At 44.7% G+C, this 27,843-nt stretch overlaps 1 protein-coding gene across 1 annotated transcript in view; it reads right to left on the bottom strand.

Moving 5' to 3' along the window:
* The window catches only part of adam19b (ADAM metallopeptidase domain 19b), a 154,298-nt gene that overhangs the window by 28,377 nt on the left and 98,078 nt on the right, over window positions 1-27,843 (bottom strand). The window contains exons 9-15 of the mRNA XM_078550528.1: window positions 27,304-27,470; window positions 14,517-14,601; window positions 13,114-13,253; window positions 8,281-8,458; window positions 2,357-2,446; window positions 1,318-1,513; window positions 936-1,044 (exon numbers count right to left, since the gene is read on the bottom strand). Coding sequence (XP_078406654.1) covers window positions 936-1,044; window positions 1,318-1,513; window positions 2,357-2,446; window positions 8,281-8,458; window positions 13,114-13,253; window positions 14,517-14,601; window positions 27,304-27,470 — 965 coding nt within the window. The remainder of the gene's footprint in view (window positions 1-935; window positions 1,045-1,317; window positions 1,514-2,356; window positions 2,447-8,280; window positions 8,459-13,113; window positions 13,254-14,516; window positions 14,602-27,303; window positions 27,471-27,843) is intronic.

The raw sequence follows: 27,843 nt of genomic DNA, 5'->3' as shown, positions 1-27,843 counted from the left end.
ACATTTCCTCCATCCCCCCTACATTCTTTCCAGAAAGTGAGTCATCGGCAACTGATACAACTTGACCGAGGTCAGGAACTCGCAATGTTGAACTAATCACCGGTCACTTGTTTAGAAGGGTTAGTTATGTTACCTGTTGTCATGTTCTGTTAAGGACATTAACTTGGTCAGGTTCTAACTGTATATCAGTCAGTAGCACTCTCCCCTCTAAAATCAGAAGATTCCAGTTTCAAGTCCCACTCCAGAGACTTGAACACAAAAATCAAGGCTGACACTCCAATGCAGTACTGAGGGAGTGCTGCACTCTCTGAGGTTCTATCTTTCAGGTGAGCTGTTTAACTAAGGCCCTATCTGCTCTCTCAGGTAGTCATTAAAGATCCAATGGCATTATTTCAAAGAAGAGTAAATAAGTCCTCCCCTGGTATCTGTGTCAATATTTACCCCTCAAGCAACGCTGAAAGAAAAACAGATTACCTGGCGAATGGTGTTTGTGGACACTTTGCCACGCTTAAATTGGCTGTTGAATTTCCTACATTACATCAGTGACTACACCTCGAAAGTACTTCAATGATTGTAAAACGCTTTGGGACATCTTGATGAATTTATATAGCACCTTTCAAGACAAGTTATTTCTTTTAGACAGTACGCATGGGTGCAGTTGGTCATTAGCAATTGCACAAAAGAGGAGATTGCAAATCAGGAGCTCGTTTATACAGCACTGATCTTCTTTACCCACTTAAAATAAATGGAAGAGAAAATCAGGCAGGGGAGAGGTCAAAAGCTCTGCCAAATTGCTATCGGCCATTAGTAGTGCTAGTATCATGGATCAATTGTGCTCACCCCCTCACACACAACCTCCATTACACAGCACAAGGCCAATCAAATACAGGTGAGGTTGCAGAATGTCACTGAGAAACAGCAGGTGACCTTTTTACCTGGTCTCACACTTGCGGTAACTTCCTCGCTGGTCTTTGCCACAGTTGCCGTATGTGTCCCCGGCATTGTTCACCATTTCAAAGCATGCTGCCGGAGCAGCCTGAGCCCCTGCAATCACAAAGGAGAAAATCGGGGGTGAAACCTTTAATACATGTCGAGCACAAGATGCACTAAGGGGAACAGGAAAAGACAGTAAAACAATGGGGATTACTCATTAATTAAAACAGAAAACACTGGGAAACATCCAGCAGCTCAGGCAACATCCATGGAGAGGGAACAAAAGTTAACTGTCCACAAACGGACAGATTATAAAAAGACAAAGCTAAATTAAAAATAGCCATAATTGAATCCAGGGTCATTGGGATTTCTCTTTGTACTTACCAGCACCCCACAGCAGCACACACTGGTTTTTATAAGTTAGACACATCCCATTGTAGCAATAGGCCTGACCTCCGTCACAGCTGACACCATCCATTTGGTAAAAGTTGGCTGGACAGAACTCCGAGCCGCCAGAACAATACTCAGGTAGGTCACATGGTCCCGATGATTTCCTGCAAACAGTGCCAGGGGCCTTTAACTGTTGGAACAAAAAATCCACCCGTGCATGAGTGTGGGGCTGCTCCACGTCCATCTTGCTGGACCATTTGGTTGTCATAGGTCAAATTCACAGAAGTGCGTCTTGGTAGGTTCATCTTGGGTCTTTTCATTTTTTATTATGAATGCTAGGATGGCTTTACCACGAATAAAACTTTTCCTGTGAGTTTTCCTCGTTGAAGAGTAAGAGGAGCATCATTGCTCTAGCCCAGGTACTGTTGGGCAGTCGCCAATTGGGCTTTGGAACCAATAGTTCAATGCTTGAGCCAGCTATGACAAAATGCTAAAATGTGAAGAGGTTACCAAAGGGTTTTGTTCCCTATTTGCTATTTTTAGTGCATTAATTAGTGTGCTCATGTCAGTAGTCGTGTTCACTTAGCGTAGACAGAAGTTTGCCTGAACACCTAGGCTTGCATTGACTCTCACTCCTCCAACACCAGCACCGTAGATTCCCTTCCCCAGAGGAATATTAGCAAACTACTTGGGTGTTTATCATAATCCAACAAGTAATTTGGAGCTACCCATTAAATATCTAGTGGTTAGGATCTGGAATGTCCTGTCTGAGAGTATGGTAAAGGCAGCTTCAAATGAGACATTCAAGAGGGAATCGGGTTATTGTCTGAAAAGGAAGAATGTGCTGGGCTATGAGGAGAAGGCGGGGAAGTGGCACTAGGTGCATTGCTCATTCAAAGAGCTGGTGCAGACATGACGAGCCAAGTGGCCGCCTTCTGTGCTTTAACCATTCCGTGATTCTGTGAAATAGGGTAATAATGGACATTTGCAAATGTTATTGAGTTTAAAGCATGATGATGTAAAGGTTTCTGACCTTGCACTTAGAACAACAGATTCCATGAGCACATTCCGCATGCATCTTCAGGGTGCAGTTATTGGCATAACAACAGGGGTTGTTACATTCCTGAAAAGCAAGCACAAGAAATGATGAAGAGCAATAGAGTCACACACTTAGAGACCTGGGCTTTCTGTGCTCACATGTCATGTAGGTCAGATGGGTGTCATGTTCAATATCTGGTCTAAGTTAAGAGTCTTGGAAGGATCTCTATCACTCCCCGCCTTCAAGTAGGACCATTTAATCTACACCCCATCAGTAGGGTGCCTTTATACTTTTCCCTGCCTCCCAATCAACCCCTTTCCCCATAAGTTTAATTATTTTGAGAATTTATTTGCCGTTGGTGATGAGTCTAATTTTTGCAGAGCAATGAATTGTGTTGGACAGATATAACATGCTGATGTGCCTTTGCTGGAATGTGATTGGATATCATTTTTACTTGGTAGATTTTATGATTAGTTAGCATTTTTTTGGATGAAATATGTTTGGGGAGAAGATGTGACTAGTGAATAAAAAAGTACAAAACAGCCTTTTTAAAAATCTGTTTATGGGGTGTGGGTATCAGTGGCAAGGCCAGCCTTTATTGCCCATCCCTAATTGGCCTTGGGAACATGGTGGTCACATTCTTGGACCGTTGCAGTCCATATGATGTAGGTACACCTACAGTGCTGTTAGAAAGGGAGTTCAGGGATTTTGACCCAGCGTCAGTGAAGGAACAACAATATAGTTCCATATCAGGATGGTATGTGACTTGGAGGGGAACTTCCAGGTGGTAGTCTTCCCATGCTCTTGTTCTTCGAGGTGATAGAGGTTGAGGGTTTGTAAGGTGCTGTCAAAGGAGGCTTGGCGAATTGCTACAAGGCATCTTAGAGAGGGTTCACACTGCAGCCATAGTGTGCCAGTGGTGGAGGGAGTGAATGCTTAAGGTGGTGGAAGGGGTGCCAATCAAGTGGGCTGCTTTGTCTTGAATTTTGTTGGAGGTACATTCATCCAGGCTAATGGAGAGTATTCCATCACACTCTTGACTTGTGCCTTGTAGATGGTGGGCAGACTTTGAGGAGGCAGGAGGTGAGTTACTCACTGCAGAATTTCCAGCCTCTGACCTACACTTGTAGGCACAGTAGTTATATGGCTGGTCCAGTTCAGTTTCTGGTCAATGGTAACCCCCAGGATGTTGATTGTGGGGAATGTATGCCAGGGAAGATGGTTATATTCTCTTGCTGGAGATGGTCATTGCCTGGCATTTGTGTGCCGTGCATGTTACTTGCCACTTATCAGCCCAAGCCTGGATGTTGTCCAGGTCTTGCTGCATACAGAGGAGTCGCAAATGGTGCTGAATATTGTGCAATCATCAATGAACTTCTGACCTCATGAAGGAGGGAAGGTCATTGATGAAGTAGCTGAAGATACTTGGGCCAGAGGAACTCCTAGAGCTGAGATGATTGACTCCAACAACCACAACCATCTTCCATTGTGCTACAGATGACTCTAGCCAGCGGAAGGTTTTTGAGCTGATTCCCATTAACTTCAATTTTACTAGGGCTCCTTGATGACACACTCAGTTGAATGCTGCATTGATGTTAAGGGCAATCACTCACACCTCACTGCAAAAGAAGTAACAAATTGAAACTTAACACAGTATTTTATTGTGTTTGTGTGGTGTTCATGTTCTGTTGAAGCTGGGTTGGTGCTGTGATGGGATGCATGTGGGTTGGTGTTATGTTTGAGCTGTGTTCATGCTGAGTTTGTGCTGTGTTGATATTGAGTTCATGTAGCGTTTTTTCTTGGTCGGTGCTGTGTTTCTTCTGGATCAGTGATGTGTCCGTGCTGGTTCAGCGCCGTGTTCATGCTGGGTCAGCGCTGCGTCCGTGCTGGGTCAGCGCCGCGTCCATGCTGGTCAGCGCTGTGTTCATACTGGGTCAGTGCTGAATTGCTCCTGTTTAATTTGGATTGCCCAGCAGTGTTAGCATTAGAATTCTCCGAGTGCTGGCAACATTTTAATTTTAGATTTTACTGTATTTTAAATTTCCAACACAGCACCAAGTGCAACAGAGGATGGTTGGAATTAGGTGCTGTGTGAGGTGGAAGGGACCATCTGTTAAAACTATCACAGAGGTACTTGTCCAATGTTTAAGGCACCATCAGGAGCCTAATTCCTAACAGACATCCGCAGCCTTTTGCATGAGAACTCAGTCATAGCACATGGGATAATAGATGCATGTGAAAAAGTTGGAAATTATGTCACCAGCACTGGCTCCATTACATGAGGCAAGTAAGCACCTTGCAAAGAGATCAAGAGCAGGCACCTTGGCTGATCTTCCCTCCCTAATCAAGTGGCAAGGGGGACAATTGTGGCATCTCTTCTCTGCATCTCCCCCCACCGCCCCCGTTACATATTAACCTATAACTAACTCAGTTCACAGGAGCATCATGATATGCATGCTTCGAGCATTAAAAAAACTGGAAAAAAAATGTGGTGTATATCACAAATAAGAAAGAAGAAGCTTCCATTTATGTATTAGCACCTTCTCAACATCAGGGCAACTCAAAATGCTTTGCAGCCAATTAAGTGTAGTCACTGTTGCAATGTAAAAAATGTAGCAGCTAATTTGTGCATAGCAAGGTCCCATAAATAGCAACAGCCAGACAATCTGTCTTTCGTTATGTTGTTTAAGAGATAAACATTGACAAGGACACAGGGAAAAGCTCCTCTGCTCTTCTTCAAATAGTACCATTCGGTCTTTCTATCAACATGAGAGGGCAGTTGGGGCCTGGGTTTAACGCATCATTCGAAAGAATAATTTACTTTATAGAATCCTGGAATAGTACAGCACACAAGAAGGCCATTCATCCCTTCAGGGCTTTGCCAGCTCTTTCAAAGCAAACCCAGTTGTTACCTTTCCCCTGCTCTTTCCCCATATCCCTATATTTTTTTCTCCTCCAAGTATTTATCCAATTCCCTTTTGAAGGCGACTGCTGAATCAGTATCCACCACCCTGTCAGCCAGTGCATACCAAATCCTAACCACACGTTGCATAAAGAAGTTTTTCCTCCAGTCCCCTCTGGCTCTTCTCTCAAGAACCTTAAATCTGTGTCCTCTGATTATCAACCTGTCAGCTATTGGAAACATTTTCTCTTCATTTACGCTTACCATGATTTAAAACGTCTCTTAGTCTTATCAGCTCTAAGGAGAACAAACCCAGTGTTTCCACACTAAACACATAACTGTTAGCTCACATCATAGGAACGATTCCAGTGCCTTTACAGCCTTCTTAAAGTGTGGTGCCCAGAATTTGACGGAATACTTCAGCTAGGGAAGAACTGTTGTTTTACATAGGTTTAGCATAACAGTTGCCTTTGCACTCTATTCTCTGTTAATAAAGGCAAAGGTCCTACATGTTCTTTTCCAGAAAGACAGCACCTCTGATAGTGCAGCTCTCCCTCAGTAATGGACTGTAGTGCCAGCCTAGATTTTGGCTGCAAGTCTCTGGAGTGAAACTTAAACACACAATCTTCTGAATCAGAGTAAGAGTGCTGTCCACTGAACCATGATTCACTTCTAGCCAAGTTAGTGTACTTAGTAACAATGAGAGGTGGTATAACTTGCTGCTGCTAATCCTTCAGAACAGGCAACTAATTATTGCTTCTGCATTGTGAGCTCCTGATCTCAGTTATTCTGTCTGAATGGCTTGGCCCTGTTCCCAGAAAGCAAAGGGTGAGTCTCTGCTAAGATTCATCCGCTTGCCTGCTGTAACTTCAGCAGAATCATCAGAAAAGCCAGCATTACTGCCATTTCTCCAGGCCTGCCAAGGCTCTCGCCCAACTTCCAGCAGATGTGCATGAGAAATCCCATGGAAATCCATCTCCCATTAAGGATTTGACACATGATAAGGCATTGGATAATGTGACAGCTCCCTGTGCAGTCTGTTTTAGCTTTAACGGTGGGTTACTGGAAAACCCGGGGCAGAATTTTGCCCTCGTCGGACGGGCTTGGCACAGGCGAGCGGGTGCAGTCGGGAAGCTGACCGCTGCCCACAATCAGGCCGCGATCGCGATTTCACGCTAATGGGCCAATTAAGGCCCACCCAGCGTGAAACGCGCACTGAAGCACTCAGCGCTGCCTGTGTGGGGGGTGAGGGAGGAGGACAAGCATACATGTTCACGAGTGTGCGCAATGAAAACTCCCTGAGGCACAGAGCTTCCTCAGGGAGCTGAAGATTTAAAAAATGAAAAATAAAGACTTTTGAAATGTTAAAATACATATCCCCTCGTGTGACTCTGTCACATGAGCAGGGACATGTTATTAATGGAATGTTAACATTTTTATTTTATTTTTATTTGCTGTTGGAAAACTCATCCCACCCGTGGATAAGGTTTCCTAAAAGATCCAAAGGCCACTTGGCCTTTTTGCCTGCCTGCCAACCGTAAGGTTGGATGGGCAACGAAAAATTTAATTTAATTGGTACTTTAATGGCCTTACTCAGCCTGTTAATTGTCAGTGGTTGCGCTGCTGACTCCTGTGCATGCCCGCCGACTGAAATATCGTGGGAGTGCGCGATGACGTCGGGACACTCGCCCAGCATCATCGCGTGTCATTTTACACTCGCTTGGGTCGGGGCACACGCTAGCCCGACATACGAAAAATTCTGTCACTGGAATATATCTTACGAAACAAAATCATTCAGCTCGTAAACATTGACCCTGCCCTGCTACACCATCCCCAAATGCAACACAGATGCAGCCTCAGGAATAGGACGGGCAGCTGCTCTGTATTAAATAGATATTTAAGTTCCTTCGAATAATAAGGAACATAAGCCCTTTGGGAACTGTGCCAGTATTTCTGAATCAAAAACACAAGAAGAATTTTTTTTTAAAATTAAGTAAATGGTCCTCAGCTGAAATGTTAAACCATCGTTTCTCTTTATCAAGGCTGGCTAAAATAGTCAGCATCTCATTTACCTTCTTGCTGTGCACAAATTCGCTGCATTTCTTACATTACATTTAAAAGTGCTCCATTGGCTGTGAAGCACTGAGAGATATGCTGAGGTCGTAAAAGGGACTATATAAAAATGCAAGTTTCCTTTTTCCTTGCCAGCTTACTTAACACTATAGCAGGAGCACTATCCTCAAAGAATCTTCTCAGGGCTGCTAAGGATGGGCAATAGATGCCCATACCCCATAAAGAAACAAATCAGAAAGCAAGCCATATACTTCCAGTGTTTTCTGTTCTGATTTCCAGAAATCTCAACCCTTTTCCTTTTATCCCCACTAATAAATGCTCATAGGGGGTTCACACACAAAATAATATAGGTGAACTTTTAATGCAACCTCTTTGGCACTAATCTAATCTAATCTAAAGTGTGGGTAATATGCTGCTAAATTAACACCCAGGCTGTCTGCATGAAAATCAACCCCAAAATCTCTTAGGTGTTTGTAACTTCCTCATATCCCAAACTACAATTCTCATCCTTTGAAAATTAACTAAATTTTGTTTTATGCTGGCGGGTCTTTCATAACTCTGCTCTGATGAGGTCCAAGGACGTGAAACCTCGTATCTGTCCTCCTCATCTTCGCATTGCTCAAAACGAGCTTCCAGGCATGACAACGCCATTCAAAAGTCGGCACCTTCAACAGTGCAGCATTTTCTCAGGGTGGCACTGAAGTGAAGTGAAGGATTTTATGCTCAAGTCTCTGGAATGGGACGACGAACCCACAACCTTCTGACTCAAAGGTAAGAGCTCTACCAGCTGACTCATGGCTGACACTACTACTACTACTACTAGTTCACTGTCAAACCAAAATAATTCAGGGAGCAGGAAGTGTGGAAATTTTAAGATGGCAACAGCTGCACAGTTTCAATTGAAGAAGCTGCTCTTCCTGGTTGACTTAAGGAGCCAGCTTACCTCAACTTCCCCACAGTCACACTGCTCGCCTTCCTCCACATAGCCATTCCCACACCTTCGCCCTCCGTACAGCGTGTTTGTGTCGGGCATGTTGAACAGGCACATTCCTCCGCCGTTGTGCAGATATTTCTGAAGCTCCTTCTCGTTGCATTTGTTGAACACTTTGGGGAACGGATCACTGAAGAATAAGGATCAGATATAAACATATGGAATCTTACCATTGAACCTTTGAGGCATTGCTCAGGAAAAAGTGGGCGATATATCGATTTATATCAAGATGGCTATTACACCATGCAATGTACAGTGAAGGGTTTAAGTTCGCTAGATGGCTAGGGTGTGGGGCAACATCACTCATTGGGCCAATAATGAGTTCAATCTCCATATCGGCTGATGTAGTTCTTGAGACCTGCCTTCCCATGTTGCCACATAGTGATATCATAGCATAAACCATGATTAGCAATCCTCGGACATGGAGGGCACTACAAGAAGGGAGAGAGAGAATGTACAATGAATGATTCTGCTATTAAGGTAGAGTTATGCTACTTTATGGCTTGACCTTTTAAGGCTGCTTGGTCCAATTGCTGTAAATAAACACATGCAGGTTGGTTGCTGTTGGCGAGGGCTGTTTGTACAATTCTAAGCCCAGATCAGAACAAACCAGCATGAAAAGACTGGTTTTCCTTCAATTTACCTTGTATCCTTTATACACATTGGGCAAGAATTTGAGTTCGGCGCACGGGCGTGGTCAGCGGGCCCTCGAGCGTATGGGCGTGGTCAGCAGGCCCTCGAGCAGCCGGGAAATGGGCCACTGCCCACAATTGGCCCCCAACCGCGATTTCACGCTGGCTGGCCAACTAATGTGCCCTGAAATGCTCAGCACTGCCAGGGTGGGGGTGGGAGGAGGGCGAGCGCTGAAGTCAGCGTGGGCGTGGGGGAGCGCTCACAGAAAGCTCCCTGAAGACAGAGAGCTGCCTCAGGGAGCTGAAGACTCCAAAAGTATCAAATAAAGATTTTTAAATCTGGTCAAAAAAATGTCCTAGTATCAGGATCAGTCACCTGAACACACGGCTGATGTAAATCCTGTCCAAACATTTTTATCTTTTTAAATTTAATATTGGAAATCTCATCCCACCCTTGGATGAGGTTTCCCCAAAAATGCAAAGGCTGCCTGGCCGATTCAGCCGCCCGCCAACTGTAACATTGGACGGGCAGTGAAAAATCATGGTTGATTACTACGTTAAAGGCCTTAATAGGCCCTTAATTGTTGGTGGGCACGCTGCCAACTCTCGTCTGTGCCCGCTGACTGAAATATCGCGTGAGTGAGCGATGACGTCGGGACGCTCGCCCAACGTCATCACGTGCTATTTCATGCTCGAGCGGGTTGGGTGTGTGCCCACACACGAGCGAAAAATTCTGCCCATTGAAATGTTGGCTGCGCGATTCACACGCTGAAACTGGCTCACCTCAATTATGTTTCTATACTATGAGAACTCTGGCCCTGGCTATTCATCAACAAGGGCATCAGCGAATAAATGACACATCTCCTTTCTCAGAGACAGCTGTCAATCAAAGCTAAAACCCCAGATTGGGGCTTACCCTTTCACCTGGGTCCACACAGCCTTGGGACAAAACAAATCAATCGTGTCCAACCCATCTCCAGCACCTCTGCCCTCATCCTTTCCCCTCCACCCCAGAACCCTTGTCCTCACTTTTCACCCCACCAGCCTCTGCATTCAAAGGATCATCCTCCACCATTTCCGCCAGCTCCAGCACGATGCCATCACCAAACGCATCTTCCCCTCACCTCCCGTCAGCATTCCATAGGGACTGTTCCCTCCGTGATACCCTGGTCCACTCTTCCATTACCCTCAACTGCTCATCCCCTTCCCATGGCACCTTCCCATGCAATCGCAGAAGGTGCAACACCTGCCCCTTTACCTCCTCCCTCCTCAGCGGCCAAGGACCCAAACGCTCCTTTCAGGTGAAGCAGTGCTTCACTTGCACCTCCTTCAATTTTGCCTAGAAACATAGAAAATATATGAGCAGGAGTAGGTCATTCGGCCCTTCAAGCCTGTTCCGCCATTCAATATGATCATGATATCCTCTATCTCAATGCCATACTCCCACTCTCTCCATACCCCTTGACACCTTTAGAGTCTAGAAATCTATCTATTTCCCTCTTAAATATATTCAGTGACTTGGCCTTCACAGCCCTCTGTGGTACAGCATTCCACAGATTCACCACCTTCTGAGTGAAGAAGTTTCTCCTCATCTCAGTCCTAGATGGCCTATCCCATATCCTGAGACTGCGACCCCTTATTCTAGACCTCTTAGCCAAGGGAAACATCATCCCTGTCTAGCCCTGTCAGAATTTTATACGTTTCAATGAGAATCCCTCTCATTCTTCCAAAGTTTTCTATTTTTCTCTACACTCTAACAATATTGGGGATGCGATTTTAAAAATAGGGTTGTTGGCCAGCAGCCTCTCCATGATGCACCTGGGGCATTCACTAAATCTTTCTGCTTCCATAGCTGCCTGATTTCCCAGAACCCACCGGTTGTTTCCTGCTGAATTCCAGTTATCGCCCTAACACAGTACATCAGTGAGGCTGGGCCAGATTCCTGCAGCAGTTGTTTTCAAGTCGCCTCACCATCCACGTGCCCAAAAACTTTCTGGAGTTAAAAAGGGGGCCAATATCTTGCACCCAGTCTGCATGAGCATGTGAGCACCATAAGGAATATCACACCCCCCACCCCCCACCCCCCACCTTTTGGCATTGATTCAACTTGAACTGCAACAAAATAATATGAACTTTCTGCACAATAGTCTAGCTCACAGCAAACCACAATGAAACTGTGGCTGCACAAGTTAAAAACGTTTCACAAAGACAAAGAAAGTATGTTTTTGTCACAGGTGGATTAGGCCAGGAGTTGAGGCTGAGACTGGGTTCTGAACTGAGGTCTGACTGGGTCTGAATAGTTTGAGCAGTGGATGGGAAAGGAGACTCCAGTTATAAGTTAATCATTGTTTTCAAATCCTTCAAAAATAACTTTGTGGATAACTAAACAACCTGGTGTGTTACAGAACCAAAGAACAGAAAAGGCATAGACTAATGACCTGGGGGAAGTATTAACTCAATGGTCATTCCTGAGTCAAGGAAAATTCTTTCGCTGAAGTGAGCTTAGTATGGCCTCTGAAAAACAAAGGCATCAAATGTCCAGACTTGTACCAATATTAACCTTGGTTCAGTATTAGCACTTTACTTCCTGGCCAGAAAGTCATAGGCTCAAATCGCATTCCGTGAGAATTGAGCAGATAATTTAAGCCACCATTCCCTGTGCAGGACTGAGAGAATGCTGCACTGTTGACAGTGCGGGCTTTCAGATGAGATATTAGGACCTCAGAGTACTTCACAACCAATGAAGAACCTTGCAGTCGCTGCTATTTGGCAGACAAACACAACAGCCAATTTGCACAAGTCTCACACACAGCAATGAGTAAATGACCAGGTAACTTGTTTCAGTGATGTTGGTTGAGGGATAAATGTTGGCCATGACACTGAGGAGAACTTCCTAATCTTCTCTGAAATACTGCTATGGGGCTGTAAATAAAATCTGAAACTAATAAATCCTAACTGACAGCATGTTTGCTGGCTGAATCTAGCAAGTATTATTTCAGTCCAGGCATATTGGGCAAGGGTGTTGGATGAGAAGTGCTTGGGTTTAAGAATGACTAGTCCTCAGTCCAACTCTCCCTGTTGCTACCAAATGAGACACGGTTTACACCTGAGCCAAGGCTGACACCACTGTGATAGGCTCTGAAGAAGGGTCATACAGACTCAAAACATCAACTCTGTTTCTCTCTCCGCAGATGCTGTCAGGGCTGATGAGGTTTTCCAGCATATTCTGTTTTTGTTTCAGATTTCCAGCATCTGCAGTATTTTGCTTTTACCACTGAAATAATACCCGCAGAGCATCTCTTTCCTCTGCATCCCTTCTTTCCTGGTGCCACAGTGTTGTTCCATGGGCATTGGCAACCATCCATGGCCATTCTCCATGTGATCCGCCAGGCAGGAAGGTGATGGGATACTGGGGAGCATCATAACTGAGTCTGATCCTGCACACACTCTCAGACCTACACACTTACCATCCAGAAACCCTCACCTCTCCACTGGAAATCAAAGGGAAGAGCACTGCTCCACTGATTTACTGCTAACCCCTCCCCCACATTTAGGGGCACTGAGGCCAAAAATGCTGTCAAGACCCCATGCTGATTAATCTTATCTGCAAATGGCAGCCAATTTTGCAACAGCGTGGAAAAGGTTCCAGATGTAAAATCATTTCGGAAGTCTTAAATTTATTAATAAAACCCAAATGATATCAACATTATTATGAGCTACTTCATGCCATTAATCCCCAAAACAGAGAACTCACTGAGGGGAGAAACAATGCTCCATCATTCTGTGGCGCTTTAGAAACAGCATTAAATAGCCACTTGGCCAGGGTCCTATCACTATGTCATGTCTTTTATACAGCTTCCAGAAAGGCATTTACTGGAAATGACTGTACAAAGAAGTGCTTTATTATTCACTCTCAATTTGTTAATTGGGATAAGGAGATTTTCAGACTCTTTATTTTATGCATGTTGCTGATTACAAGGGTTATTGGATGCAAGGAAAGGCTTTTAATAACTCATACTTGAATTCTACTCATTGCTTTCACATTTTGTAAAAGAGATCCACTGTTCTGAATCACTTGTGCTGCAAGCCCAGAACCAATATAATTCTCACAAGGCTACACTCGGACATTATCCTGATGGTTTTGGGCCCTCACCCAGTGGCTGCAGCCATGATGCATCCTCCATCTTCTGGGCGAGCCGCACAGCAGCCGTCAGCATCGTGGCTCATCCCAAAGTTGTGCCCCATTTCATGCGCCATGGTGGCAGCGACACCAATTGCACTATCAGAGTGATCCTTGAAAGAGAACAGATCAATGGTGTAAGGAAGATTATCAGCTTCACGAATGGAGTTTTTTTTTCTAAACATTCATTTCTGGCATTTTTATTCTTGTTAATAGTCCAAGAATTTGTCTTTTCAATATTAAGGCAACCGCAATATTGGTAGAACAATAACTGGGATAACTGTGAACCCAAGAAAGAAAGGAAAATCGAAAGAAGGACATAAAGAAAGAAAGAACATATTTGCATTTATATAGCCTCATGTCCCAGAGCACGTTACAGCCAGTCAAGAACTTTTGAAGTGTAGTCATTGTTATAATGTCAGAAATGCAGCAGCCAATTTTCACAGCAGCCTCCCACAAACAACAATGCAATAATGACTAGATTATCTTTTTTTAGTGATGTTGGTTGAGAGATAAATATTGTCCCAGATACCAAGGACAACTGCCCTGCTATTCTTCAAATAGTCCTTTGGGATCTTTTATGTCTACCTGACAGGGCAGAAGGGACCACAGTTTTTAACATCTCATCCAAAAGATGACAGTGCAACACTGGAGTGTCAGGCTGGATTTTCGGTTCAATGCTTCGGAGCGGAACCTGAACTTACAGTCTTCTGACTCAGAGGCGTCAGTGATATCACCTGAGACAAGGTTGACACCTGAGACAAGGTTGACACCACTGAAATAATACCCACAGAGCATCTCCTTCCTCTGCATCCCTTCTTTCCTGGTGCCACAGTGTTGTTCCATGGGCACTGGCAATCATCAATGGCCATTCTCCATGTCATCCACCAGACAGGAAGGCGATAGGGTACTGGGGAGTGTCACGACTGAGTCTGATCCTGTCTACACTCTCAGACTTACACACTTACCATCCACAGACTCCACCTCTCTGCTGGAAAACAAAAGCCAGAGTACTGTTCCATTGATTTACTGTTAACCCCTTCCCCACCTTTAGGGGCACAGAGGCCAAAAATACTGCCAGACCCCATGCTGATTAATTTTATCTGTAAATGGCAGCCAATTTTGCAACAGCGTGGAAAAAGTCCCAGATACAAAATTATTTTGGAAGTCTTAAGTGTATTAATAAAACCCACATGATATTAACATTATAACAAGCTACTGATCCCTCAAGCCAATAATCCCCAAAAAAGAGAACTCACCAATGCTCCATCATTCTGTGGAACTGACTGTTCTGACACCTTGTAAATCACATTGCCTGATGGAAAGTAGATACATGAACTTTTGTGTGAGAGCTGCTACCATATTGAATCACTCACCATATTGACGCCTCCTGACTGATAATCTGAGCACATGCCCATCAGAGGTGCCAAACCAATCGTGGTGCCATTGAAGGTGATCCCCCTAAATGTAAATTCAAAGTTGTGGAAAAATAAATCTAACATTATAAGATCGAATGTTCTATCATTCCAAAATGGTTTGAGTTCTGTATGTTTTCATACGTGTCTATATCCATAATGCCACATCACTCACTACTGCATTACAGCCTGTGTGACAAACACACCTTGTACCATTCTGCCACACATAAAACAATGTGAGAAATTATACATGATGTAAGCTCCTGAATTTTTGTCAAAAGTGTGATTTATTTAGGAGTTCCACAAGATATAACATGGTGACAGTAGGGTTTTTTTTGTGCAAATGGAACTCAAACCTTATGAATGATGTAAATGTTGAGCTTCATTGTGAAAATTGACCCAAATTAATGCCCAAACAAGCTATACGAATCATGCAAAAATAAGATGGCTACAGCAATAAACGCGATGATCCAGCCCACAATGAATTGGGAGGCTGATGACATCAAGGAGGTGTTTGAGAAGTTCAAGCAAAAGAGCAAAATGACATTCAACAGTTTTCTGAAAAGTACTAGTGATAAGGAAAAGGTCCTTTTGTGGGCAGGAGAGAATGGGTTAGATTTTTTCAATAGTCGAGAAATAAGCGAGATGTCAGCAAAAAACCAACCAAGATTTTTGAGAAGTTCAGTGGACATCTCCAGTCAAAGTCAAACCATCAGAACCACTGACATGAATTTCAGAGCCTGAAATGGGAACCTGGTGCACCTGTTGACAACATTTTAACAACATTGAGAAATGTAGCCAGCCAGTGTAAATTTAAGGAAACGGGATGAAAAGCTGGTAGATTGGCTCATTCTGCTCTGCACATCCTTCTGTACAAAAGGTCCTAATTCAAATGGGCAAGTTCACAAAATCACAAACTGTTGACACTGCCAGAGCTCATAAAGCCACAAGTAGACAGATGAAGGCACCGACCACCCAAGTGGTTAGCCTTCAGTTAAGGCAGCAGGACTGATGCAGTGAAACAGCAACAAAAGAATACACAACAGATAGAGAGAGAAATGTGCCAGAATTATGGACAACCATGAGTTCACAGGCAGAAGGAAATGTCCCGTACATGGATTAAACTGTAGACCTTGTGGAAAGCCCAATCGCTGGGAAAAGATGTGCAGAATAAAGAAAGATGATGGTAAATGAGTTATTAGAAACAGATCAACAGGTTGAATGGAATGAAAATAAACCAAAAAGCCAATACTCTTGAAGATGACGGAGAGTTTGAGGATACAATAGGCATTGGAACCATACACCTACACAAAATGTCTGGATGTGACAATTCCCAAAGAAAAGAAATTCACGCACCCATTCAGATCAGGAAGAGGGTGAGAGATCAGCCCACAACCACAAATCTGAAGTTGAATCTTGATATGGAGCACAGAGTAACATCATCCTGCTCAAACTATACCAGAAGATCTTTCCTGAAAATCTGAAAAGGAATAGTTACCAAAAGAAAGATGCCCTGAATCTGGGTAACATCATGCTGACAGCATATGGTGGAATTGAGATTCAACAGCAGGAAAAGACCCAAAATTAGAATGACACACAAAGGAAAATATGTTAACTGTATGTTCTACATCACTGAAGCAGGTGGCCCTACTATATTGGGGTTGAGCAGTTGCATAGAACAGCAGCTGGTCTCAGTAAACCAGGAAAATTAAGGAGGCATCACTGAAGGTTGAAGGTATTACACCCATTGAAAAGTGTCCTCCGATCAGAAGCTTCTGGACCAATGAATACAGTGTTTTGTGAGACAGTTGGATGCTTTGAAAATTTTGAGTATCACATCACTATTGATCCAGAGTAGGAACCAGTGATTCATCCCCCATGTAAATACCAATAAAGTTAAAAGGAAGGCTTGAAAGAGAGTTCCAAGAGATTGAAGAAAAGAAAGTAATTGCCACAGTCACAGGGCCAACAGGTTGGGTAAATTCCATTGTTGTGAGAGAGACAGACAGACACCAAATGGACGGCCAAGAATTTGTCCCATGCCAGTAGGAGCAAAAATTTTCAGCAAGTTTGATGCCAGAAATGGCAATTGGAAAATGAAACTTGATGAGGTAGTTTCGCCGTTGACAACATTTAACACACCCTTTGGACGGTTCAAATTTATGCATCTACCGTTTGGCCTTAAAGTGAGCCATGGTGTGTTCCAGCAGAAAGTAGATGAGGCATACAGGGAATGCAAAGGAGCTGTTAGCATAGCAGATGATATACTGATCTATGGTGTGAATGAGAAAGATCATGACTAGCATCTACATGAAGCCATGGAGAGGACCAGGCAAGCTGGGATCAAGCTAAATGCAGAAAAATGCATTGTGAAGATGATAGAATGCCAGTTCTTCGGAATGCTGTACACACTTGACAGAGTCAAGCCGGGTCCTGAAAAAGTCACAGCCATCTCTGAGATGGAAGCTCCAAGAGACAAGAGAGCGCTGAAAAGTTTCCTTGGCATGATCCAGTACATGAGCTCTTTCATACCTCACATGTCAGGACAAACAGCAAATCCAAGAGAGCTGATGAAGGAAGATATTGAGTACCAGTGGTCAGAGTTACAAGACAGGAGTTTCAGCAAATTCAAAGTAGTATACAAGGAGACAAGTCTGTCAAACTACAACAGAGAGAATCCTGTCACTCTGCAAGTAGGTGCTTCTACAAAAGTACAGGGAGCAGCCCTGGTACAAGAGGGAAAGCCGATGCCATTCACATCCAAAGCATTAACATGAGCCGCGACCAGATATGCTAACATAGAAAGAGAGCTTTTGGCAGCTGTGTATGGATGTGAGAAGTTCCATGCACATCTCTATGCGAGAAAGTTCATAGTGGAAAGAGATCATTGTCCACTGGAGTAGATTGACAGGACAAATCCGTGTAGAGCTCCAGCAAAACTGCAGAGGTTACTCTTGAGACTTCAGAGTTACGATTTCAATCTGAAATACAAACCAGGAAACATTGCTAGTACATGCCTTATCTCAGTTGTTGGTGCATGAGAAACACAAGATAAAAGATCGAGGTGTAAAGACCCATCACCTAGTGAATGTAACATCACCAAAACTGAGCCAAATAAGAGATGAAACAGCAAAGACAAGAGTTACAGATGCTCTCTCAGCAAGTGATCCAGACTGACACGATACCGCAAACACAGCCAGCAATACGGCAGTACTGGATTATCAGAGATGACGTCTCATTAGAAGATGGTGTTCTGCTAGCTGGATCCTGAACAATCATACCCAAAATGATGCAGGAAGAACTTCTTCAGAACATACATGATGGCCACTTGGAGAAGGGAGAACAGTATGTTCCGAGCCAGATCGGCTCTGTACCGGATAGGCATCTAACAAGACATCAAAAGAATAGTGTCTACTTGTGGTGTATGCCAGAAGTACAGAAGCACACAGCAGAAAGAGGAGGTGGCAGCTATTGAAATGCAACCCCAACCATGGTGAACTGTAGGAGCCATTTTATTCATGCACAGCCAAGAATGGCATCTTGTAGTAGCAGAACATTACTTAAAGTTCCCATTCATCAGAAAGGTGAAAGATTTGAGAGCTACAACAATCACCAAAGCAGTACGAGTCCTGTTTGTTGAGCCAGAGATTCCTGAAAGGATAATAAGCGATAACGGAACCCAAGTCACCTTCAGGGAGTTTAAGGAGTTTGCTCAACAGTATGGGTTCAACATCATCACCTCACTTCCACCTCCCCATTACCCAAGGGGTCACAGGTTTATGGGAAGACACAGCTCAGACGGTCAAGAGGACCATAACCAAGTGCTGAGAGACAAAGGAAGACCAAAACATTGCCTTACTGTCACTCCAAGCTATACCTCTTAAGGCTGATATGAAATTGCCTGTAGAGCTACTGAACGGCAGAAAGTACAAGACAACTCTGCCTAGCAAAATACATCCTCAAAGTGACCAGGAAGAAATAAGACAACAACTCACTGATGCACAGGTAAAAGGAAGTCAACACTTTCATAACCATGCCAAATTCTTGCCTGAGTTATTGGGAGCACAAACTGTACATGCATATGAGCCAACCCTGAAAACCTGGAACCCAGCGAAAGTTGTTGGTAAAAACTGAGACACCAAGATCATGCATCATGGAGACTGAAACAAGTAAGCAGATGAGAGGGAACAGAGTCCACATCCAGCCTACACCAGAAGTGATAAAGCAGAAAAGATCAGCAGCGACACCAGCAACATTCCCAACACGTGACACAACATCATCGGGAGCAGCATGCACAACATTGCCAGTACAGCATGCCAATTCATTGGAGAGAGAAATGACTATAACCAAATCCATGAAAAGAAGGTGCAACATGTTGCCACCTGTGCGATACTGCGAATATTGTTTGTGAAAGAAAACAAGTCATAAAAGAGTTGTAAAGTGGTGTTCAGAATTACAAGTTTGTCCGCAAAAGTTCATTGCAGAAGCTTAATCTGTGAAGTTGCTTGCCATGGTTTTAATTATAAAAGTTTGACTGTAAATTTTCTTTAGTTTAGACATTAAAAAAAAAGCTTACAAGTGAAAACACAAATGCAACAGTGCAAGCAACAATGTACACAACAACAAGCGCAGCAAGCCATGACCTGAAAGGGAGACAAAATTGAAAAAACAAGGAACTGGAAAGATCAATGTGATTCCTGACTAAGGTATATATGTAAAACATGAATATGAATCCTGAAATTTGAAAGTGAAGTGTGATTGGTGTTACAAAGACTAATAGGAATAGATTCGGAAGACAGAAACTATTATCATAGGGAGAATAACCCTGTCATCTCTAACTTAAAGAATTACTATCCATTGCTCTGGTAGTCCACTAGTGTTAGATTTTTGTGATTTTTGTATAACCAAACAGAGGTTTTGGGCACAAAGACTGATATTATCTCTGAACTATTACTTGAAGAAGTCTGAACTCAGTTGAAGACTCAGTTGGGGACTGAAAGTTTATGGGCTGAATTTTCAGCTCGGCAGGAGGGCGCAGTTGGCGGGCCTGGGAGCGGCTGGGAAACAGGCCCCTGAGTGCAATCGGTCCACGACCGCAATTTCACGCTGGCTGGCCGATTAAGGCCTGCGCAGCATGAAACACGCCTTCCCAAATGTCCGGAAGGGCCAGCCGGGGATGGGGGCGGGGCGTGTCATGCGCCGGGTCCAATGGTGACCCGGTGACCAGTTTAAAAATGGGCGCAGGCAGCCTCTTCAAGGCTGTCAGTGAAGAAGCATACAGTCTGCGTTGCAGAGACGGTACTTATGGCCTCAGTAGCAGTTGGGGACACCAGGCGGGTGGGCAGATTGGGTGGGCACTTGGCCCCCTGCTTTTCGGATGAGTGTCTCGTGGTCCCCCTGGAGGGGGCGGCTGCCAGGAAGGACACCCTTGTACCAAGGGACGGCAGGAGCAGGCCACCACACCTGACGAAGAAAGCCTAGGAGGAGGTGGCAGCCCGGGTCAGCAGCCATGACGTTGTGCGGCACACATGGGTGCAGTGCCACAAGAGGTTCAATTACTTGCTGTGCTCAGGAATGGCGAGTACCACATTGGCATGGATCAGTGTGGTGAAGTGTTAAGAGCTGGCCATGGAGCCCAGGGGTGTTAGAGTCTGAGTGCCAACTGTCAATGACACCGGAGCTAGCCAAGGGGGTGAGCTCTGGCTGCTTGGACTGATTGCCTTGTGGCTCAAGGGCCACAACTTAGAAGTGCCCTGTGAGGTGTTCTTCAGGTGGGGCTGGCTAGGTGCAATGGCGCTGCAGGTAGAGAGGAGACTAATCAATGCTCCTCTGTCCTTTCAGGAGAAGACAAGCCATAACTAATTGGAGAGGTCACGGACAGGCGGAGGCCCACCCAACCTGCTATTGCTGACCAGATTCGAGCAGGACGCCCTGGAGCTGGAGAGCCGGCACACTCCCCATGCAACCGGTCGAGGAGAGGCGGGGTGTCGGATGAAGTTAAGAGTGCAGTGCACGGAGGTGAGAGTTTCAGCTTGTGCAACCATTCTAGTGTAGTCTCTTAATTGTTGGGAGCCTCAAACCTGGAGTCCCCATTGATCATTGAAAGATAATGGCACCATGATGCAGATCTCCATTGTCTCACCAGGGTGCTTGGCATGCACAATGACAGTGTGTTAATTTTAACTAATGACATGTCATTGTTCTCCCTTAGATTCAGCACGCACTCATTCTCAGGACCCAGAAGGGCCACTCCTGACACCAGAGGACCGCCGGGCTTCATCTGCACCTGTATCACTCTGAACCAGGCACCAGCGCAGATACCAGCATCTTGGTGGGCATTAGGTTGCTGGCTACATTGTTGGTGCACATTGGCAAGGGCACTTCATACGCGCATGAGGTGCAGGCGGAGGCAGAGAGTGCCCAGGGTGCTGGCAGTCAGAGGACAGCTGGAGACCAGGACGATGCTGGGTCAATTGCAGATGATGAGTCTCTGGAGTCATCCATTAGGCGGCAGATGCTGGAAGTCCAGCGGGATGTGCAGAAGGATCTAGCGGAGATCCTTGTGGGTATGCGTGCCATGGTCTCTGATGTGGAGGAGTCCAGGCGAAGCATAAGCACTGCGTTGATCGTCATGGCCGAGCGCACTGCCCCCTCCATTGAGAGAGTGGCGACTCTCATGGAGAGGCAGCTCCAGGTACAGAATGAGGCCTTCCTGGGGTTGCACTCAGACCTGCAAGCCCTCACACAGGCAATGACCTCAGATTGTCAGTGTCTGTGTGGGAGATGGATGAGGCACCCAGTGTCCCAGTTAGGTGCCCGTCCATCAATGGCGAGCAGGGAGGTCCAGGACGACCTCACAATTGGTGCACGACCTGCTTGTCGTCTCTGCGGGCTCGTCTCAGGGCGCTCCAGATGACAGCAACAGCTCCTCCACCCCTCTGCCTAATGACCGTGGCATCTGATGAGGCTGCAATGACTGGGGAGATGCCAGCCCTGGCACTGGCCGCTCCCTCCCAGGCGGGGCCTGCACAGGCTCCACTGACCAGAGGACAACCATCAAGGTCATCAAGGCCAACAAGACAGCAGAGTCAGTAGCTTTCTCCAATGCCAGTGCCAGCAAAGGGTGGGGGGAGACGCAGCACTCACAAACTTAAGTTAAGACACCGTGAGTACAAGAGGGACTGTTCACAGGTGATCTCCTGTTTGGTTCATATGTCTACTGGTGTGGACATCAATGCCAGTAATGGTCAAGTCAATGTGATTTCAATGTGACAATAACATTAAATTTGCTTTTGCTGTGATGGCCTGAATATGCTTCACCTTTTATTTTTGATGTAGAGTACGCCGGTAAGTAATGCTGGATGTGAATGACTCTAAACTTTATTGCACAGGCACTGAGTGGACTTTGGGTTCACATGACAGCGGAATTCCAGACATCCTGGATGGAGGTGGCAGCCCTAGCATGAGGTGGAAGGAGATCTTTGGCAGCTGAGCTGAAGGAACATTGGATCAAGGCGTCCCTCATGTTCCTGCCTCCCTGAAGGTTACACAGGTCTGCATCCACACCCTCAGTGTTCTCCTCACCATGCTCCTCTTCTGACTCACTACTGGACTCATTATCTGTGGCCTGTGGAGCTGCATCAAGATCCCCTTCCTCCATTGGGTCCCCCCTTGCCAGTGCTAGATTGTGGAGAGTGCAGCATGCAGCTACGATCAGTGACACCCACTCTGGGGGGTATTGTGGTGCTCCCCCTGAACGGTCCAGGCATCAGAAGCGCATCTTCAGAAGACCTATGGTCCTCTCCATTGCCCCTTGTGGAGGCATGACTCCTATTATAATGCTGCTCTGCCTCTGTTCTTGGGTGGCGGAGAGGCATCATAAGCCACCTTTTCAACGGATAGCTCTTGTCACCCAGCAGCCATCTAACCAGTCGAGCTGAAGAGCTTTGGTACCTGGGAGTGTCTCAGGATGTAAGCATCGTAGAAGCTGCCAGGGTACCTTGCACAGATTTGCTGAATCAGCATCGTGTGGTCACACACTATCTGCACGTTCATGGAGTGAAATCCCTTCCTGTTGTCGAAGGCACCCGGCTCACTTGCTGGCGCCTTGATGGCCACATGTGTGTAGTCTGTGGCATCCTGGATGTGGGGGAACCCAGCAATCGCTGCGAAGTCTCTGGTTCACTCAGCCTGGCTGGCCTCGTCCGTAAGGAAATGAATAAATGTCAATACCCGTTTGAACAGAGCTTTTATCACCAGCTTGACGCAACTGTGGGAAGCTGCTTGGGACACGCCACACAGATCCCCCAATATCCCCTGAAAAAGCCGGAGGCATAGAAGTTGAGGACCACTGTCACCTTCAGAGCCACTGGCATAGGGTGTCCACCCACACTCTCGGAGGTGATGTCAGGCCCAATCATCTGACCAATGGAGGTCACAGTGTCCCTTGAGAGGCAGAGCCTCCTTTGGCATTGCACCTCGGATATGTTGAGGTAGCTGCATCGCCGCCTGTAAGCCCTGGCAGCAGGATAGTGGCATCTTCTGCGGCCCCTTCTGCCTTGGGCTACCTGCTGGCCGTGCATCCCATGTCCCTGTGCCTCTCCACCCACAGGCCGCTCCCCTGGAAGCTGCATAGGGACACCTGGCCTCCTCTTCCTTCTGCCCCTCTCTTCCTCTTCAGAGGAGGTGCCAACAGCGGAGACCATAATCCCTATTATCAGGGTAAAAGAAGGCTGCCAAATACCTGGAAGGGTCCACATGGTCTGAATTCTCCGGGGGCCTTAGAGACACCATGTCTTCATATGCAGCCTGGAAATGCTAACAATGAAGCCCCGAACAGGGATGAAGCTGCCAAGTACCAATATGCAACTAGCAGCAAACTATCTCCAAAACTCTTCACTACTCACACTGCCAATGCTACAGACCCTTTTTATCCCGCCCTTGGATGAGGTTTTGCAAAATGTCAGCTGCCCACCTGCCCATTTTTCCTGTGCGACAGGTGCGAAATTGCACGGGCAACATGAAACCTTGGTCAATTGCCTTTTTAATGGCCTCAAGTGGCCTTTGAATTGATGCCTGGCACGGCTCTGATACCTGGGCGCACCCGCCCAATCAGGGTAAAATTCAGCCCCATGTTATTTCATGCTGAGCAATATAGATGCCAAGAGGACTAAGATATTAAAATGATCCAAAAAATTTAAATAATATATTAGAAAGTAAAAAGTTAATGATATAACATTATGCTGATAGAGACATTACATTTAAAAAAAAAGAAAGAGGGATGCTATGTTATTCCAAAATGATTTGGGATTTGGGATCTATATTGTTTTCATGTGCATGTATATCCATAATGCCACATCACTCACTACTACACCAACAGTCTGTGTACCACACATGAAGCAATGTGAGAAATTAAACACAATGGTACACTCCAGAATTTGTGTCAAAAGTCCATTTATTTGGGAGTTCTGGGAACCACAAGATGAAGAGAAAAGGCAAGAATGAGAAAAGTCTACCTCTCAGCTCAGCTCCCTTGTATTCTAACTCTCCCAACCTTGGCATCCACCTGTGTTGTGCATGCCCGCTAAAGTATGGGAGGGGCAGTTTTCCAAAGATGGCTACCAGTGATAGTCCATCTATTCCACGCAATGGTCACAAAAGAGTTTCCAACATGAGCAGCCTTGCCAGTCGGTAGTGTGTAGCAGAAATTCATTTGTACATACGAACATATGAATTAGGAGCAGGAGTAGGCCATTTGTCCCCTCGAGCCTGCTCCGCCATTCAATAAGATCATGGCTGATCTATTGTGGCTTCAATTGCACATTCTGCCTATCCCCGATAATCTTTGACATCCTTGTTAGTCAAGAATCTATTTACCTCTGCCTTAAAAATATTCATTGACCCTGCCTCCACTGCTCTCTGGGGAAGAGTTCCAAAGGTTCACAACCCTCTCGGAGAGAAAAAATTCTTCTCATCTCCGTATTAAATGGGAGACCCCTTATTTTTAAACTGTGTCCCCTAGTTCTAGTCTCTCCCACAAGGAGAAACATCCTTTCAGCATCCACCCTGTCAAGCCCTCTCAGGATCTTATATGTTTCAATAAGATCACCTCTCAACATTCTAAACTCCAATGGATATGGGCCCAGCCTGTCCAACCTTTCCTCATAAGATAACTGCCCATCCCAGGAATCAGTCGAGTGAACCTTCTCTGAACTGCTTCTAACGTTTTATATCCTTTCTTAAATAAGGAGACCAAAACTGTACACGGTGCTCTAGATGTGGTCTGACCAACGCCCTGTACAACTGTAGCAAAACATCCCTACTTTTATATTCCATTCCCCTTGCAATAAACAGCAACATTCCATTTGCCTTCCTAATCACTTGCTGTACCTGCATACTAACTTTTCCTGATCCATGTACCAAGACACCCAGATCCCTCTGTACCTCAGAGATCTGCAGTCTCTCTCCATTTAAATGAAACAATAAACTGCTTTTCTATTCTTCCTGCCAAAGTGGACAAGTTCACATTTTCCCTTATTATACTCCATCTGCCAAATTTTTTCCTGCTTACTTAACCTATCTACATTCCTTTGCAGACCCCCTATGGCACCTTCACAACTTACTTACCTATCTTTGAGTCATTAGCAAATTTAGCAACCGTACATTCGGTCCCTTCATCCAAGTCATTGATATAAATATATAAATTGTAAATAGTTGAGGCCCCAGCACTGATCCTTGTAACACTCCACTCATCACATCTTGCCAACACAAAAAAGACCCATTTATCTCTACTCTCTGCTTCCTGTTAGCTAACCAATCCTCTATCCATGCTCATGTTACCCCCTAAGCCATGAACTCTTATTTGGCAGAGTAACCTTTGATGTGGCACCTTGTCAAATGCCTTCTGGAAAGTACAGCACACCCATAGGTTCCCTTTGCCCACGTTGCTTGTTACTTCCTCAAAGAACTCCAATAAATTAGTCAAACATAATTTTTCTTTCACAAAACCATGCTGACTCTGCTTGATTGCATCGAGATTTTCTAAGTGCCCTGCTATAACCTCCTTAATAACAGATTCCAGCAATTTCCCTAGGACAAACATTAAGCTAACTGGCCTGTAGTTTCCTGCTTTCTGCCTCCCTCCTATCTTGAATAAAGGAGTTACATTTTCCAATCTGATGGGCCTTTAATCTAGGGAAGTTTGGAAAATTAAAACTAACGCATCTAATATCTCAGCAGCCACTTCTTTTAAGACCCTAGGATGAAATCCATCAGGAACTGAGGACTTGTCAGCTTCTAGTTCTAATAATTTTCTCAGTACCCTTTCCCTGGTTATTGTAATTGTTTTATGTTCCTCCCTCCCTTTTACCTCCTGACTCAATTATTTCTGGGATGTTATTTGTATCTTCTATAGTGAAGACAGATGCAAAATATCTGTTCAATTCATCCACCATTTCCTTATTTTCTATTATTAATTCCCTATTCTCGCTCTCTAGAGGACCAAAACTCACTTTACTTACTCTTTTCCTCTTTGAATACCTGAAGAAACCCTCACTGTTTTTAGTTTTATGGTTAGCTTTCTCTCGCAATTCTCTAATTTTTCCCTCCTTATAAATCTCTTAGTCATTTTTTGTTGTTCTTTTTGTTCTGTCTAATCTTCTGCTCTCCACTCATCTTTGTGGAACTGTACACTTCCTCTTTCCATTTGATATTATCTTTAACTTCTTTAGTTTGTCACGGATGGTGCTGATGCTCAAGGAGTCAATGAGTGAAGAATTCCTATCCCAACGCCCCCCATAACTATTCATCTGTCTGGTAGATTGTACCAGACATTTCTTACCATTTGTGTAAGGGAGTCCCTTTCAAAATCTGTTCTAAATTTACTTTTCATTCATTTATACTTAAGACCCATTGTCCCAATGTCCAGCCTTATTTTGTTCCAGTGCTTAACTTATGTAAAGCTATTTAATGCTTTCTACATGTCAACAGTTTTACCTTAATTTTTTGTTTTACCAACCAAAAAGATTAAGATTACTTTAAAATACTGTATATTATATATTGTATATTTTATATATACTCCAGCAGAAGGAATTTGATTGAGGCATTCAAAATCGTGAGGGGGCTGGACAGAGTATACGGAGAGAAACCGTTCCCATTGGTGGAAAGGTCAAGGACTCGAGGGCACCAATTTAAAGTGATTGGCAGAAGAACCAACTGAGACATGAGGAAAAAGTTTCTCCACATGGACTGCAGCGGTTCAAGAAGGCACCTTCTCAAGGGCAATTAGGGTGGCTGATAAATGCTGGCATTGCCAGTGACGCTCACACCCCATGAATGAATTAAAAAAATGTTATTTATATGAAGAGAAATATTTTCAGGGCTACAGGAAAAGGCAGCAAGTGGGACTAGCTGAGTTTCTCCTGCAGACAGCTGGCATAGACACAATGGGCTGAATGGCCCCATACTGTGTTGTAACCATTCTATGATTCTAAGGATCATTTATTTCCCCTTTTAGGATAGAGGGAAACTGAGGTTAATCAGAATGCAGTTATGGAATCAACCCAAAGAACCACTGAGATGTGTGGCTCAGTATCTCATGGAATAGTGCATTTTCATTTCACTATAATTGAACCTACATTTTATAAAACATCTTGTCACATTTTAGCTTAAAAATCTCAATACAGTAGCTAAGGTTTGCAAGTGTCTGTGTGCTCTGACAAAAAGCATGGAAAAGCTGTTCGGCACTCACGTGATAAGCTGTGCATTATCATGCTTCTTTCGGGTCAGTGTCTGCCGCCTCCATTTTAGAAAGGACCAGAGGGTGCTGTAGGGATTCTCTCTCACATCACACTTGTTCTCATGAGTCCATACCTCCAACTGAACCAAGGCAATCCTGATATTCAGAGACCTGTAATACTGAGAGAAATACTCAGGTAGAGAGACAGACTCTACAGGCACTCGATAATGGGCTGATCAAAATACAAGAGCTGACTCTGCACGACTGCCCAGTTAACCTAAAATCAAGTCATTGGCCCACAACATATGTCGCTTTTAGTGAAGCAGATATATATTTACATGTCTTTCATGCTCCATATTTGAAGCGATCCTTCCTACCAGGAAATATGAATGAAAGACTTACATTTATGTAGTGCCATTCATGACCTCAGGACATCCCTTTACAACCAATAAAATACTTTTGAAGTGCAACCACTGTTGTAATATAGGAAACACGGCAGCCAATTTGCGCATAGCAACTGCCAACAAACTGCTACATGTTAAGGACCAGATA

This window comes from Cetorhinus maximus, chromosome 10 (assembly GCF_964194155.1).
Source record: "Cetorhinus maximus chromosome 10, sCetMax3.hap1.1, whole genome shotgun sequence".
Taxonomy (NCBI): domain Eukaryota; kingdom Metazoa; phylum Chordata; class Chondrichthyes; order Lamniformes; family Cetorhinidae; genus Cetorhinus; species Cetorhinus maximus.
This window is presented reverse-complemented; position numbering and strand designations above follow the sequence as displayed.